Here is a 14,409-nt window from a genome sequence, read left to right as displayed (position 1 = left end):
CTTTCACATGTTCATTTATTCATGGCTACATATATTAATCATTGATTCATACATACATTCATAGATGCAATCATAATAATGCATGCATGCATTCACACACACATTAATTACATGCATACATACTTCATTGAGTCGCTCATTGATTCATTCTATTTTACATAGTTAACATAATTCTCTACACTCGGTTAATGCCATTAATCTTAATGTAAAGCAACACACATGGATTCACTAATACATACATACATCTATGCATTAATTCACACCTTTGATATGTGTATTCTTTCATACATACATACATTCATTCATTCCTATTTTCATAGCTACATAAATTTATTCATTGATTCATACGTACATGCATGCAATTATAATGCAAACATAAATTAATTCATTCACTCACATTCCTTATACAGACATTTATATATACCTTATACATATATTTATTCAATCTAGATAATTAGTGATGACTAGTTAATGTCATTAACCTCTTAATGCAACAAAACAGTCCATCATGGTTAAATGTAAATGAGCTATGAGAATTTTTTATAAAATCCATATGACAACTAATCATTAAGTTGTTTACATGCAATTATAAATACTATACCAAAAAAAAACAAAAACATAAAAAGGGAACAAGAAAGACCTCTTGAAGGATGTCCATGGCCATTCTCAAGAGTTTATGGAGTGGTATTTCTACCACGCCTGAAAAACATTTTTTTATTAATTATAATTGTCAAGCAATGTGTACCAACAATTTAGGCATTCACCATTACACAAATCTATTTACAATAAGATATGGACATCCTTTTAAATGATATATTACTCCCTTGTCATTTGTATATTATTTCTTTTAGACAAATGAACCCTGCACAATTCACCTTTCACACCTATCATTAATAAATCTGTTAACACCAAAATCATCAAATGATGCATAAATAATATGTATATTGACCTCCTCTACAAGTAAATAAAAACAAACTGTAGCAAACAATTGCCTCTTAAGAACAAAAATTACTATTTAAATTTGTTTATAGAAAACCAAAGCAAAAAGATTTTAAAAAATTTGTAAGACACCACAGAATGTTTAGTGTGTAATCATATAGTCATACATGTTTCCCATAAAATGTTTGATTATGCTATGAGCTTGAAATAGTGCTTTAAAAATCAAAATATGAAATGGAAACAAAATCACTAACTTACAACATTTTATGGTATGTGGGGGTTACGTTTAGAGCTCCTTTGTTCAAAACCCATATCATAGATCCAAAGCTCAACTCTACCAGCAAAATCTGAAAGTAGTAATAAAAGAATGATTTCAAACAATCCACTACCGTATGGTGGTCAAAGAATGAGAACTTCTTTTAAAAATAGGTACTTAAATAAAATTGAGTTGAAAAATTAGTTTACATTATCCTCTTTAAAGTTACTAATTCCTCAATGCAAATAGTCTACAAAATCTTCCTTGGAGTTGTGCTTCTTTTCTCCTCCAATTTCTAGCTAAAAAAATCACTAGCCAAAAAAAAAGAAAAGTAAAAAATAGCAATAAAACCTTTATAAAGGTAAAATTAAAAACAGAAAATAAAAATGCAAAGCAATCATATTAAAATAGAACTCAGAGACAAAATAAAAGGAGGCGGCATGGCCATGCCAAACAAACTAAAATGATAGAAAAGAAAGAAAAGGTAAAGCATAGAATAATGGATAAAGAAGCCAACAAAATAGAACATTATCTAAATACAACTTTTTAGACATTCATTAAAATAACCAGTCTCTCAACAATAAGATAAATGCAACCAAGTTGACTTCAAAACAGAATCAAAATGAAAATAATAAAAGTTTGCATTCATGATACTCCTTACCAGTTTCTTTTTGCTCACCTGAATAGAACTCAATGTTATAAAACCCGGCCTCTAAAAAGATTCTAAGTTCATATTAGTTTTATTTCTATTTCAGCAAGAATCTTATCACCCCTGCAAAACAAATAAAATTTACTCCAATTTTTCAAAAAAATCATTGACATATGTATGTGATATTGAATATTCAAATTGCAATTAAAGAATTGGTATCATCTATGATTCTTGTGGGTTGCAATGGGTTGCAAGGATTTAAATAAGGGAAAGAGACACCAAACTTATAATGAATTAGAAAGCCTACTTAAAAATGTGAAACTATTGAAATCTTCCTATTTGATCTTCACATCAGGATGATTAACTTTGGTGACAGTACTGGATAAAACCTTAATCTTCACATTTGACTTTTATTCTCTACTTGTTACCTTAAAGGGACTCATTGAAACACTTTGGGACCTTAGCCTATGAAATTTAAAATAAACTCAAATTGTTTTCAGAATGCAATCTTGACAAACGAATCGACTCAAAAAATGCATTAAAGAACCATTTATTTACTACCTATCACATGCTGGAGCAACATAACTTGTAAACAACATAATGTTTGGCATTAACTCTGGATGGTGCAAAGTATAAAATTGCATTAGATTATAGTACAGCAGTGAGGGATAGGCTATGCAGTCCATACTCTTCCCACTGAGAGCAGTTTGAATCCAATGTAAAAAAGCCCAGCCATTTTAAATTCCTTAATTTTGCACATATTAAAGTAGCTGTAGAACTCAATGCACAAAATAAAACTAAAGAATGGCCATACCAAACAGAAATAAACAACAGAAATATAGAAAGAACAAAATTATAGACTGATGCATAAGGAAGCCAACAAATTAGAAAATGCTGTAAACATACCTTTCTAAAATTTTAGAGCAGCAGTATCAAGCTATGCACAAACCATCTTATGGTGAATTGTGAACAAGAGCACAATGATGATAGCTCCAGTGATGACAGTCATATTGACAAATAAGAATAGATAAATTTTCTAGATGGTAGAAAACATTGATTTGACATTTGATTTAATATTTGACAAAATTTTCAACATTGAAACTCCTTGAGTAAGAAATCTACCATGCTCAGTTCAATAAACTTGCATGCCTTGGACAAGGTTATACATCTGTCATGATACAATGAAATCAAAGAGCATGATCAAGACAATGAAAGGCTTGATTAATTAGGGCAAAGGACCACTGACAATGTAATTAGACTTATGAAGTGCATCAAGAAAGAAGTATGACAAAGGCTTTCAATAATCAAAAAGAGCATAGAAGATAGAAAAAAGACAGCAAGTCTCACTGTTAAACTTCTCCTCACAACTTATCCAAGTGAGCACCAAAATGATGAATATTGATATGGCAAGCATAATTTGAAAACATTTTTAAATGAACCAGGACAGAGAACATGCTATGGGTCAAAAAACTACAGGTAGAGGACCAAGTTATAAATTAAAACAAACAAAATAATGGCCATCTAATTACAGTAATAAATAACAGTCCATAATAATCCAACAATCATAAGACAAACACAAGGGTTGGTGGAAAGAACAGTAGAATCTAAAGCAATCAGAATCCTAGCATTTAATAGAGATTTATGATGGTGAGCTAATTCACAAACTAGAGATTCTAGAACAAGCATACCATTTTGACAAAGCCTAGAAGCCATAAATGACAAGCATAATTGAAGAGGATAAGAGTTCCTTTACTTTGTCAGACATAGTAGCAGTCTAAATTGGGTATTTATGATACAGATGTAATATAATAAATATATAAAGGCCCAAACACTAACATAAGAGGAAAACATTTAGGAGCTAAATGACAAAAGTGTATCGTAAAGGAAAGACAATAGGATGGTAAATATAGAAATACCATGCACTATGAAGAGTTTCTGGGGTTTAAAAGATAGAGATGACAGACCCAACAATATAGTGTAATTGAAATAGGCCTAGTAAGGAATCATGTGAACAAGCTGAAAACATGGGGAAAGATGTTATATTTAATCAAACAAGTGACAGCTACTACTATTAGCGAATCTCCTACACCTTAGAGGATTTAATCATCTTCAGCTCACTTGTATTATGGCCTAAAATCGGGATAGTTGGAAGCATACAGGGATGAATTGGTGAGTTGGAAGGTACATGAGAAGATAGAGAGGACAATTTGATCAACTCACCAGATTTTGCAAGCATCTAGAAACATCTTCACCTAGATAATGGCAGAGCAATCAAGTCCTTTGCTGCAATCTCCACTATAAATCAACATTTGAAGGAGCAGGGGACGACTTATCTGAGTGCCTAGGGAATGCAATATAGTAGGGAATATAGTATACTATTCGCATCTAAATATTAGCAACTAGGGAATGTAGTATATTATTTTATTAAGGTGCACCAAGCAGATAAAATCTTATAGTTATTTTCTTTCTAATGATAAAGCATGCATATCTTCCTTTTAAATTTTCTTCTTGGATTTTGCATTAATAACAAAGTGGTGGGTTAAAATGAGATTCAGAACAAACTTATCAGATTCTTCAAAACAACAAATGTGATTCATAAAGAAAACTTATTAAGTTCTTCAAAACAACAAAAAGAAATGCGTACGTACAGTTTATTTGGGACTTCAGATAAACAGACTTTTATAGCTTCTGCTAGTTTCGCGGCTTTTTTCACATCATCTTCCTTATCTTTAATACTGCTGCAGAAAGAAAAAAAATTAAACTATCGTTAATGTACTGATCTATAATTGTTCACATTCTAAATTGTCACAAATTTGGGCAGAAAACTTACTGAAATTCAATCTTTTAACAGCGTGGCTTTGCCTTAGATTAATTGTCACAGCTTCAGACATTTCAATATGTAAATCCACCAAAGCCGATTGGCTTTTGTCCTGTTGACCGCTGGATTGAAACCCTAGCTGACGCTGTGGAAAGAGATCGAGGGTTTTAATTCCAGTTGTGTGAGATCAATTGCTAAGACCTGCATAACAAAATTAAACTGTAATTAATTTACTGATCTATAATTGTTCACATTCTAAATTGTCACTAATTTGAGCAGAAAACTTACTGAAATTCGATCTTTCAACAGTGTGGCTTTGCTTTCCACCTCCTCTGGATTCATCTAAATTTGAAATACTGACGCTGCGGAAATAGATCGAGGATCTTAATTCCTTTGAAAATATTCAGAATCGCTCAAACATCCGTGTGAGATCAGTTGCAGGATAACTTACATTTAAACCCCAGGCATGGTTATGTTGCTGCGTACATTTAAATCCCAAACAATACATTATAGAATGAACGAATTCTTTATAAGTTGTATCAATAAAAAATCTGCAGAATGTACAAAGATAACTTAAATTGACTGTGCAGAGATTGTAAGAACAAGAGCTTTAGTTAAAAATACTGAAGATTCGTTCAATTCGTATAAAGATTGAAAACGAGATTTACTATTAAATGGCACAAAGTATTTGTAATTCCCCTAAAATGTTAAGATACAAAAATGCACACTACAAGATTGCGGAAAAGAGCTCTAAATTCTAGAACTCAATAACTGATTTGGAAAAACAGGAGGCAGAGGAGAATATTTGGGGGAAAACCCTCAATAGCAGGGTACCTCATATAAATGCGGATGAGCTCGAGTGTTTCTCCAGCCTGGCATCCAGATTCTTCAAATTAAACAGAGGAAATCTTGACCTCATTTGCTGGAGAAAGCAGAGGAGGTTCCGCTTTCCAGAATTTGCAATTTCAGCCGATTCTTCAAATCAATCACCCCATTTCAAAACCCATGCCATCGCACATCACTCTAAGAATAAGAGGGCAAATTAAACAGAGGAGCTTCCGCTTCCAGAATTACCTGGGTACCTCAGAAATTCAGGGAAAATGTCTAGAGAAGGCAGAGAAGCAAATCTTCAACTCACCCATGGAAGCTGCCATCACAAATCACTAGAAACAGAGGAAGACTCGAAGCCAGAGAAGGCAGAGGAGATTCCGCTGCCAGAGCTTGCAACGCCTACAATTTATCCATTAATTTCAGCAATCTTCCATTCTTCCTTTCTTCATTTATATAGCAGCGGCAAAGAAACCCTTCATATACAGCAGTCTTATGCTTTTTCTCAACGGTATATATGAAACTCTTCAGCTTTTTCTCAACGGTAGTTTTTCGCAGGCCAATGTTTAAATTTAGTGTAGCTTGTGCTTTAAATTAGTGTATGTTTGTGTATGTTTTTCCCAAGCTAATGTTTAAATTTAATGTAGTTTGTTTTTTTAATTCAAATTGTTTGTGATGTAAACTAGTGTATGTTTTTCCCAAGCCAATGTTTAAATTTAATGTAGTTTGTTTTTTTAATTCAAATTGTATGCGTTTTAGTTGCTCTTTTTAAAGAATAGTCTTAAAATTAATACGATTAGCCATTGCAGCAAAAAGAGATGCAAATGTTTAGTGGATAGTAATATATGTTTTTGTTAAAATTTCTAAATAAATTAAATTCAATAAGTTATTCTAATTTGACTTATCATTAACAGTCTGAAGATGATAGGAATTGGCTGTTTTAAAATTTGGATTTGAATTTTTTGTGCATTTGTTTCAAAATTGGCAAAATAGAATTAGCACATCGGACTTTCAATTTTGCCTCAAAACCGAGTTATGTTTTTTATGGAGTGTAAAAATAATAGATTGGACTACTGTTTGAAATTTGCCTCAAGTGAAACAAACGGTTCAAGTAAAATTCCAAAAATTGGGATGAAGATTTGCAAAACCTTGATTTGGCTAAACCAAAGTTTGCAGAAATCTCGTTTCTTTAAATTCCACAAAACAAACAGACCCTAATCTATATCATAGCATTGAATTCATTAATACTCACTTTAAATATAGATTTAACAAATAACAATAAAGAGGTTTAATTTAAGATATTTAATTTATTTTCCTTCTAAATTTAGATTTTAGTTTTGTAGAGTTAAATATTGTGCTAGATATTTAATTTGTTTTCCTTCCAAAATTAGATTTTAAATTTATTTAGTTAAAAATTATGATAATTGATGTGACTTAATCCTTCACATTATTTATTATATGTAACTTTGTAATTTTTTTTAGATCGGTAAACGGTCGAAGCTTAGATTAATTATTATTGTTTAGATTCAAACCCAAGACCTCCCGCATGAGAGGCTCGCAAGTTACCGTTGTGTTGTAGGCTTTTGCCTTATATTTAACTTTGTATTATTAATATGTTTGTTTATTTTTTTATTTTCATTAGTTTGTAATCTACATTCTATTCTATTATTTTAGAATCTAATTTCTTTTATAAAAAAATTCAAATATTTTATTTAGAATATATTTTTTGTATGAAAGTGAAAATTACTTTTTAAATTCTCAATCTATTTCAAAAATATTTAATTTGATTTACTATATAAATACATACCAAAAAAAAAGGCAATAGCCTACATCACAATGCTAATTGTGAGTTTCTTATGTGGAAGGTCTTGGGTTCAAATCTACTCAAGCTTAACGCATGATAATAATAACTATTAATCTCAACAAATAATAATAAATATGCAAGCTTTAAGAAAACATAGATATACAATATTGTAAAAACTAAATCATTAGTTCTATGAAAATATGCTTTTTATTATCTTTATTTTTTAAGTTTGAAAATTTTAAGTTAATCCATTCTCATAAAAATTAAGGCTAATGATTGATTAAAATAATAAATAAATTAAATTAAAAATTTTATTTTTTTAAATTTTATTTTAATGTAAATGTCATCGATTCCTTCTCCAATATTTTTTTAAATCAATATTTTTGCAACAATTTTATTTCAGTGGGAGGTTTTACCAACAAAAATAGTCTATCAATTAACTATAAAATTTAAGTGTTGATGTCATGCCCAAATTTTACAAGGCAAAAACACAACCAACAATTTCTTTTTTTGTAAGATAAACTTAGAGTATCACATGTTGCCATAAACATGTTGCAACTAAGTTGCTCACTCAAGTCAAGCTACTTGCAGATAGATGAGTAAACAATATATAGCTCTTCCTTAGCATTTTGGATCTGACTGATTTGTCTCAAATATCAATATCCAATTTTGAAATGACACCTTAATGGTTATACTATAACGAGAAACATTATGGTTTTCTATATTACTAAGTACCTTTAATAGTATTGATTTGTGTGGTACAATATTGTTGTGATCTATTATTTAGTATGTATACATATCACAAGTGATATACTATGTAATACAATGTTTGTATACAAAACCCCAAATAACATCTTAGCATATAGGTACATATATATAGCATACTATCCAATATCTATTATATACCAATTGTATTATCCATAAGGTGTTGGAGGTGGTAATCATAAAGTATCATACGATATGCATATTATTAAATGTATATATTATCACTTACCTATATTAACAACTAAATTCAACTAATTACTATTACTAACTAAAGACACTATATTCACATGACCCACTAACTACTAATAGGAAATTACCAACAAATTGTAAATCATCAATTTAATATATACTATCCACTTGATATGTAAACCATGTATAAAATCTAGCTTCTAACCAAGTATTGAATTTAGTAGATGACTTTATTAATCACAATACTATTTCTTAACAATTTCCCATTACACTAACTTCTACCCAATTCAAATTTCTTACAAGAGAACTAACTATCAATTTCATCACATTCCTACCATTATTTAATAATGCTATACCATTATTCATTTCCATTACAATTTACACACACACACACACACACACACACACACACACACACACACACACACACACACACACATACATACATACACACACACATATACATACATACATACATACATACATATATATATATATATATATATATATATATATCATTTGAACCTCATACCTTAAATACAATGATTATTTTATGTGTACTTGATTGCCTCCTTGTATAATGTAGCATATATTTATAACATTGTCATTTGTTTCTCTTTCGAATGTTGTCTACATTAGTAGCTAATATTAATGTATTGGAAACATCTAACACATACACTAACCACAATACTCTCATAACTATACTTACATCCACGGTGATAGTAGAGTGATAATAATTGGATTAATAAGCTATTCCATTTCAACCATTTAATTAACGAAATACTAACCTGAAGATGCGACTAACTTAACTTTCATTGATTACTAAACTTCTGAATATCTAACTACCTAAAATGTACTTTGTATTAACTAATTTATAACTAACCACTTGCTAATTTATATTTTGTTCTTTTAAAAGCTAAGCTATTTACATCTCCCATTCTTACTAGTATTATCACTAACCTTCCTTATATTAACTTTTCTACACACTCATCCTACCCTTTCACCCTTACTAATTTTGCCACCTCCCCATACTAACATTTCCTAAATTATTTAGTTCCCTCCCATTAACCTTTTCCTAAGTCCACCCACGTGGACTGTATGCTGCCCAGAGCACTCACCTACTAGCACATCCTACTATGCACATTCTTGCACTATTTCCTAGACTAAGTACTATCTCACACCGCATTTTCCCTCCTTCACTTCCCCACGTGACTCGAGGTAAGATCGGATGTGGAGTGGGGAGGGAAACGTACACTGACCCAAATCAGGGTGTGCAGTGCTTTTCATGCATGGCATTGTTTAGCGTGGAGGGGACTGGGAGTGGTAGGGACCCTCCTTCCAAAGGAAAAGGGCACCTCCTTCCAATGCAACCCTGCATTAAAGTTCCCTCTCTTTTTTTTCCTAGTTTATTTTAAAAAGTACTTTCTATTCAAGGGTTGACTCCTTATAAGGCATTTTATTTTATTGAATTTTTATGTGACTTAGACATACTTCTCCGCGTGAATCGCTTTTGTTTTCCATGGGATGTCTAGGCTAAGTACATTTTTTTGAGTATTAGGCAAAGTATATTTTTTTGAGTATTAGGCATACTTTAATCCTTTAGGCTCCATTTGGTTGCAAGAATTGGATGGGAATAGGAAAATATTAATATCTACATTGGCTAATTTGTTGTTTGTTGGCAAAATACAAATCTAGAATTATAATTTGTCTATTCTAATTTAATCCAAAAATGGGCAAGGTGAAATTCCTAAAAAAAAGATGGAATAAGAATAGCTTATTCTTATTCCACTTTTTATTAAACCCAATTTAATGGGTTGTCAGGTCTATGGCTGCCAAATTATTTTTCTACTAAAAATATTGCTTCGTTCATGACCATTTTCTCCATCATTCGCAGATTTTTCACGAGCAACAAATCTTCATCGTAGTTGTTGATTTTGTTTGAGACTAGTTGTTTGTTTCATAGTTTTTACCAAGTCGTGAATGTTGAAATTTTTGGAGTTTTGTTTTCCAGAACTAATTAGGGCTTTCCTTGTTTGAGTAGGATTTCTTTTTATCTATCAGGGTTTCTCTCTAATAAATGAGGTATGTGTTCCATCATGCGAAGAATGTGCAGGTTTATGGGTGTTAGCTTCTTTTTCACTACGTTTGATGGTGTTTGGGTGTTTAGTTTTTGAACGAAGCACTCCAAAACTGATCTTTCTGCCAATAGAACCTTGTGGATTGAGTTTTTCCATGAAAATCTTTGCAGGTGTTATATGACAACTCAATCTTCTACTATTGCAGATGTTGTGAGTCTCTTGTATAGCGCTGAAATTTACCTGAACAATCTCATGTATGTATAAATGTGTTAAAAAAATTCACCACACACTTCTAGAAGGTCTTAAATGAGTTTGGGCATAACAAATTTATTATGTTATTATCTAGATTCCCGTTTCATTTCCTTTCTTTTTAGGGTTCTAGTTCTACATGTTTCTTGATAGGACAAGCCAGGGTTTTTGGATCACTCATATTTGATATGTTGCTCATTAAAATATCCTTAGAAATCTGAAGGCACGGAGAAGGGATCTACTAATGCATCTCACGAACAAAACGAAAATATCATATTTCTTTTTGTAGTTAAGGATGCTTTTTTAAGTATAGATTGTTGTCTTCTTCTGTGTATCAATCCAAATTAACTCTTAGTAATTATGAATTGGAAAGATTAAGTTTTATTCATTAAGGAAGGAAAAGTTCTAGTTCCTACTAAGAGTCATTACAGACTTAAGAGAGGTTGGTACTTGCTAGTATATTTTCTTATTTTAAGCCACCTAACTACTAGAAGACACCACGATAGGAATTCCTTGCCCTTGCTAGCACTAGACATCAGCTCTAATTTTTGGAAACCTATTAATATCTATGGTAGTCTTGGGTCTATGCAAGAAATCCATGCTAGCGTTGGATGAGCCACGAAATAGATATGACTAGTTTGAACCCAAACCCTTCTATGTTAGGTTGTACTATTTTTACCTGATTGCCAAGCTTAAATGCATTCTTTAGTTTCTGGATCTAACCATTGTGATAAAAAATAGAAGAGATAAGTTTGTGCATATACTTCATCAAGAAACAAAATAGTTGCAAATGAAAAATTGTCAGTTTCTAGGCTATTCTAACAAGACCATTCATGCTTTACTAAAGATAGGTCTTATTGCTAATGTTATTCATTGAATTTTTTGGTATCTAACATTTCAGAAGTTATTTGATAATCTGAGTGTCAGACTAGAAGAGAGCTAAGAGAGACATTTTCAAGAATTTTCAAGAATCTCGCTTGAGTAAACTAGGTATATACTTTTGTTCAACATCTCAAATCCCACAATGTGTTAGATGCTATTAATACGTAATCTCTGTGTTGTTAATATTCTCTCTTGCTATTTTTATATTAAAAACATTGAACAAATCATACCCAATGATTCATCCTCAAGAACATAACAATAGTAAATTGGATTGCAAAATTAATTATATAAAAGGATGGGTTGGATTAGTTCTGCAATCCTTTTTATATACTGATTTTGTAACATTTTTTTCTTTAATTCTATTCCCGGTGATAAAACATTGAACACAAATACATACACAACTTAGAAAAATTATTCAAAATTGATAGACTGTGAAAAGCTTTTAGCATTAAGAGCCAAATGTTGGTATCATTAATATCAAGATGGATTATTAAGAAGCATTAGTTGTGAAAATGGGTTATGAAGCACCATTCCATATATATAGATCCAACTTTCCAAATGCCAACTATTTCAAAGTTTTGAAATGGTTGGACATGAAAGATTCCAACTCTTTCAAGCCACACAAGTAGATCTACAAACCAATTGTGGGCTAAAATGTGTGATACTTATATTCATGCTTTTGAGTAAGATTGGGTGTAAGTTTATTAGCATCACCGACATTTTTAATTATACTTAATGATTCATCAATTCTCTCATCTTGATGATGGATCATTGAATATGATCCCAAACATTGATGTTGAAAAACTCACACATGATCTTTGCTCAAAAGCATGAATATAATATCATTAATTGTGAAAATCATGTTATCATTAGTATGATATGACTCCCAATGCATCTACAAGATAACATATTGAATTGAATGGCTCAAATCTCACCTCAACCTGTAGTTTACAATTCTCTTCCTTGAGATTGACATAATGAACCTTGAAGGCCTCACAGTCTTTCTTGAGAAGAGCATCGTCCTTTTCAAGCTGTTTAGTTTTTCACCTTGCTCTCCTATTCTAAAACCAAATTGGAATCTACCTTAGGTGGAGGCCCAAACTCCTTGCAAGCTTCAACTTTCTCTTAGGCTCCACCCTCTTCCCCTCCTCAAAGTTCTTCTCCAAAGCCCTCACCTACTCCATACTCAACCTCCTACATTTCAACTTCTTCTCCCCAAGAGAACTCTCATTATAGTACTCATCTAGATCTTCTTCACCAATACCCACATCAAAACTAGTCTTATCTGCAATGTAATTTGCCATTAACTTATGAAGAATGTTGTTAACTCATAAAAGCTACATAATGTATACTAAATGTTTATTTTTTCAAAAACTGCAACTTGATGGTACTAGCATTAATTATAATTTACAGTTGGAAGTCACGTTATTTTCGAGTACTAGGCACTTATCTACAAATTTCATTAAATGGTAACTTTATGTGGAAATCAGTCTACAGTTTGAACAAGGATAGACACATTCAGCCAACACATATTGAACTGGGTTTATGATTGTGAGGCATGAATGTAGTTATACTCATGCCACCTAAGCATGGTTGAAAATTATAATGTCTCTCCTTAAATGTAATCCTGTCACCTTGGTTCTTCCTAATGTCTTAATATTCAATAGTTAAGGAAATTTATCAAGTTTATTTCCCCTAAATTTTTATTTTATTTTTTTGTTGAACATAATTAGTAATTATGAACTAAAATTCTTTGAAATGACAAGTTTTGTCTGCACAGTTCTTGGCAATGTGCATGCATCATCTCTTGAAATAGTACCATTAAAGGCTATTGCTAAATTTACATGTTACAAATTGAATATCATCAAAATGGTAGAAAAGTGAAGAAAAGCAAAGAGAGAACCTAAATTTCTTAAACAAACTGAACGTTGCAGTAAAGATTTGTTTCACAAAATTTTGACAATTCTCTATAATAGTATATATTACCACTTTTATGATCATTTTAAAGATCGTGGCTAGAATGTTCAACTGCTTTTAGCAGAACTAATCAATAAGCCTCAATTTGGCTTCGTTAAGGTTAAGCAATACTCAATGGGATTATGATAACATTATAAACAAATTCATACTTGGTTCGATTATGAAATCAAGTATTTGTATCAAGCTTGAATGATTAAAGCTTTTGGGACTTTGGCAAAGGGAAGTGGACTTTCATCTAAAAAGGATTTCAGAAATTCAGATTCTCAAGTTTCTAGGTTAAATTGATTCAAAGCTACATTCAAATTCATTTCTATTGTAAATCACACTCTAAAAATATCCTCCTCTTTTGTGGGAAGATTGAAATTTGAGACAAAGTGATCCGTTATTATCTTGCATATCTGTAATATTGGTGAAAGCCTTCTATAGAATATTGCAAAGTAATTGATCCAAGATGATCTACGACTTTGATCAGCTTGTGGTGGTATCACAAATCAAATGTATCTTTCCCTCTGATTCATGATACCACCACATTCTAAAGATATCAGATTCTTAATTTTTAGTTTAGAATGTTGATATGGATTGTTGTTGTTGTGGAGTTGATGTTGTTGTTTGCAGTTTACTTTATTTTGGATATCGCTTAAAAGTTTTTTGTTTTCTATTTGTTGTTGTTGTGGAGTTCAATGTTTGGAGTCTAATTTATTTTGAATGCTCACTATTGTTGTTGTCTTTTACCTGCCTTTTGCTAACTGCATTTTATTGATGGCTTATATTTTGGATATGGTTTATATTCATAATGAGTTTTTGTTTTATTTGTAGCATGGCTGATAGTACACAAACCAACAATGTACCCCAATCTTTAAATAGGGTACTGTGGTCAAGAGAGATGGAACACAAGTTACTTGACTTGCTCCATGAGCAAGTCCAACTTGGTCGAAAAGCTAAAGGTGGTTTCAAGAAAGAAGCTTGGACTGCTAT

At 31.4% G+C, this 14,409-nt stretch overlaps 1 protein-coding gene across 1 annotated transcript; it reads right to left on the bottom strand.

Moving 5' to 3' along the window:
- Positions 1–673: 673 nt before the first annotated feature.
- Positions 674–5,004, bottom strand: LOC149530844 (uncharacterized). Its single transcript, XM_089808254.1, has 4 exons — positions 4,951–5,004; positions 4,675–4,843; positions 4,493–4,582; positions 674–1,286 (listed from the first exon to the last, which is right to left on the bottom strand). Exons 1-3 carry the CDS (start codon positions 5,002–5,004, stop codon positions 4,554–4,556), a joined length of 252 nt encoding a protein of 83 aa, XP_089664380.1. The 3' UTR covers positions 674–1,286; positions 4,493–4,553.
- Positions 5,005–14,409: the final 9,405 nt, after the last annotated feature.

This window comes from Cupressus sempervirens, chromosome 11 (assembly GCF_028749045.1).
Source record: "Cupressus sempervirens isolate cs-2001-9-10 chromosome 11, ASM2874904v1, whole genome shotgun sequence".
In the NCBI taxonomy this organism is placed as follows: domain Eukaryota; kingdom Viridiplantae; phylum Streptophyta; class Pinopsida; order Cupressales; family Cupressaceae; genus Cupressus; species Cupressus sempervirens.
The sequence above is the reverse complement of the archived record's forward strand: the minus strand, read 5'-3'. Positions and strand labels throughout refer to the sequence as shown.

Excerpts from the sequence above, each read along its gene's own strand:
- LOC149530844 (XM_089808254.1), bottom strand. The coding sequence starts at position 5,004 with ATGAATCCAGAGGAGGTGGAAAGCAAAGCCACACTGTTGAAAGATCGA. Across the intron at positions 4,844-4,950 it reads TGTTGAAAGATCGAATTTCA|ACAACTGGAATTAAAACCCT; the intron begins GTAAGTTTTCTG and ends AATTGATCTCAC. Across the intron at positions 4,583-4,674 it reads TGTTAAAAGATTGAATTTCA|CAGTATTAAAGATAAGGAAG; the intron begins GTAAGTTTTCTG and ends TTCTTTCTGCAG.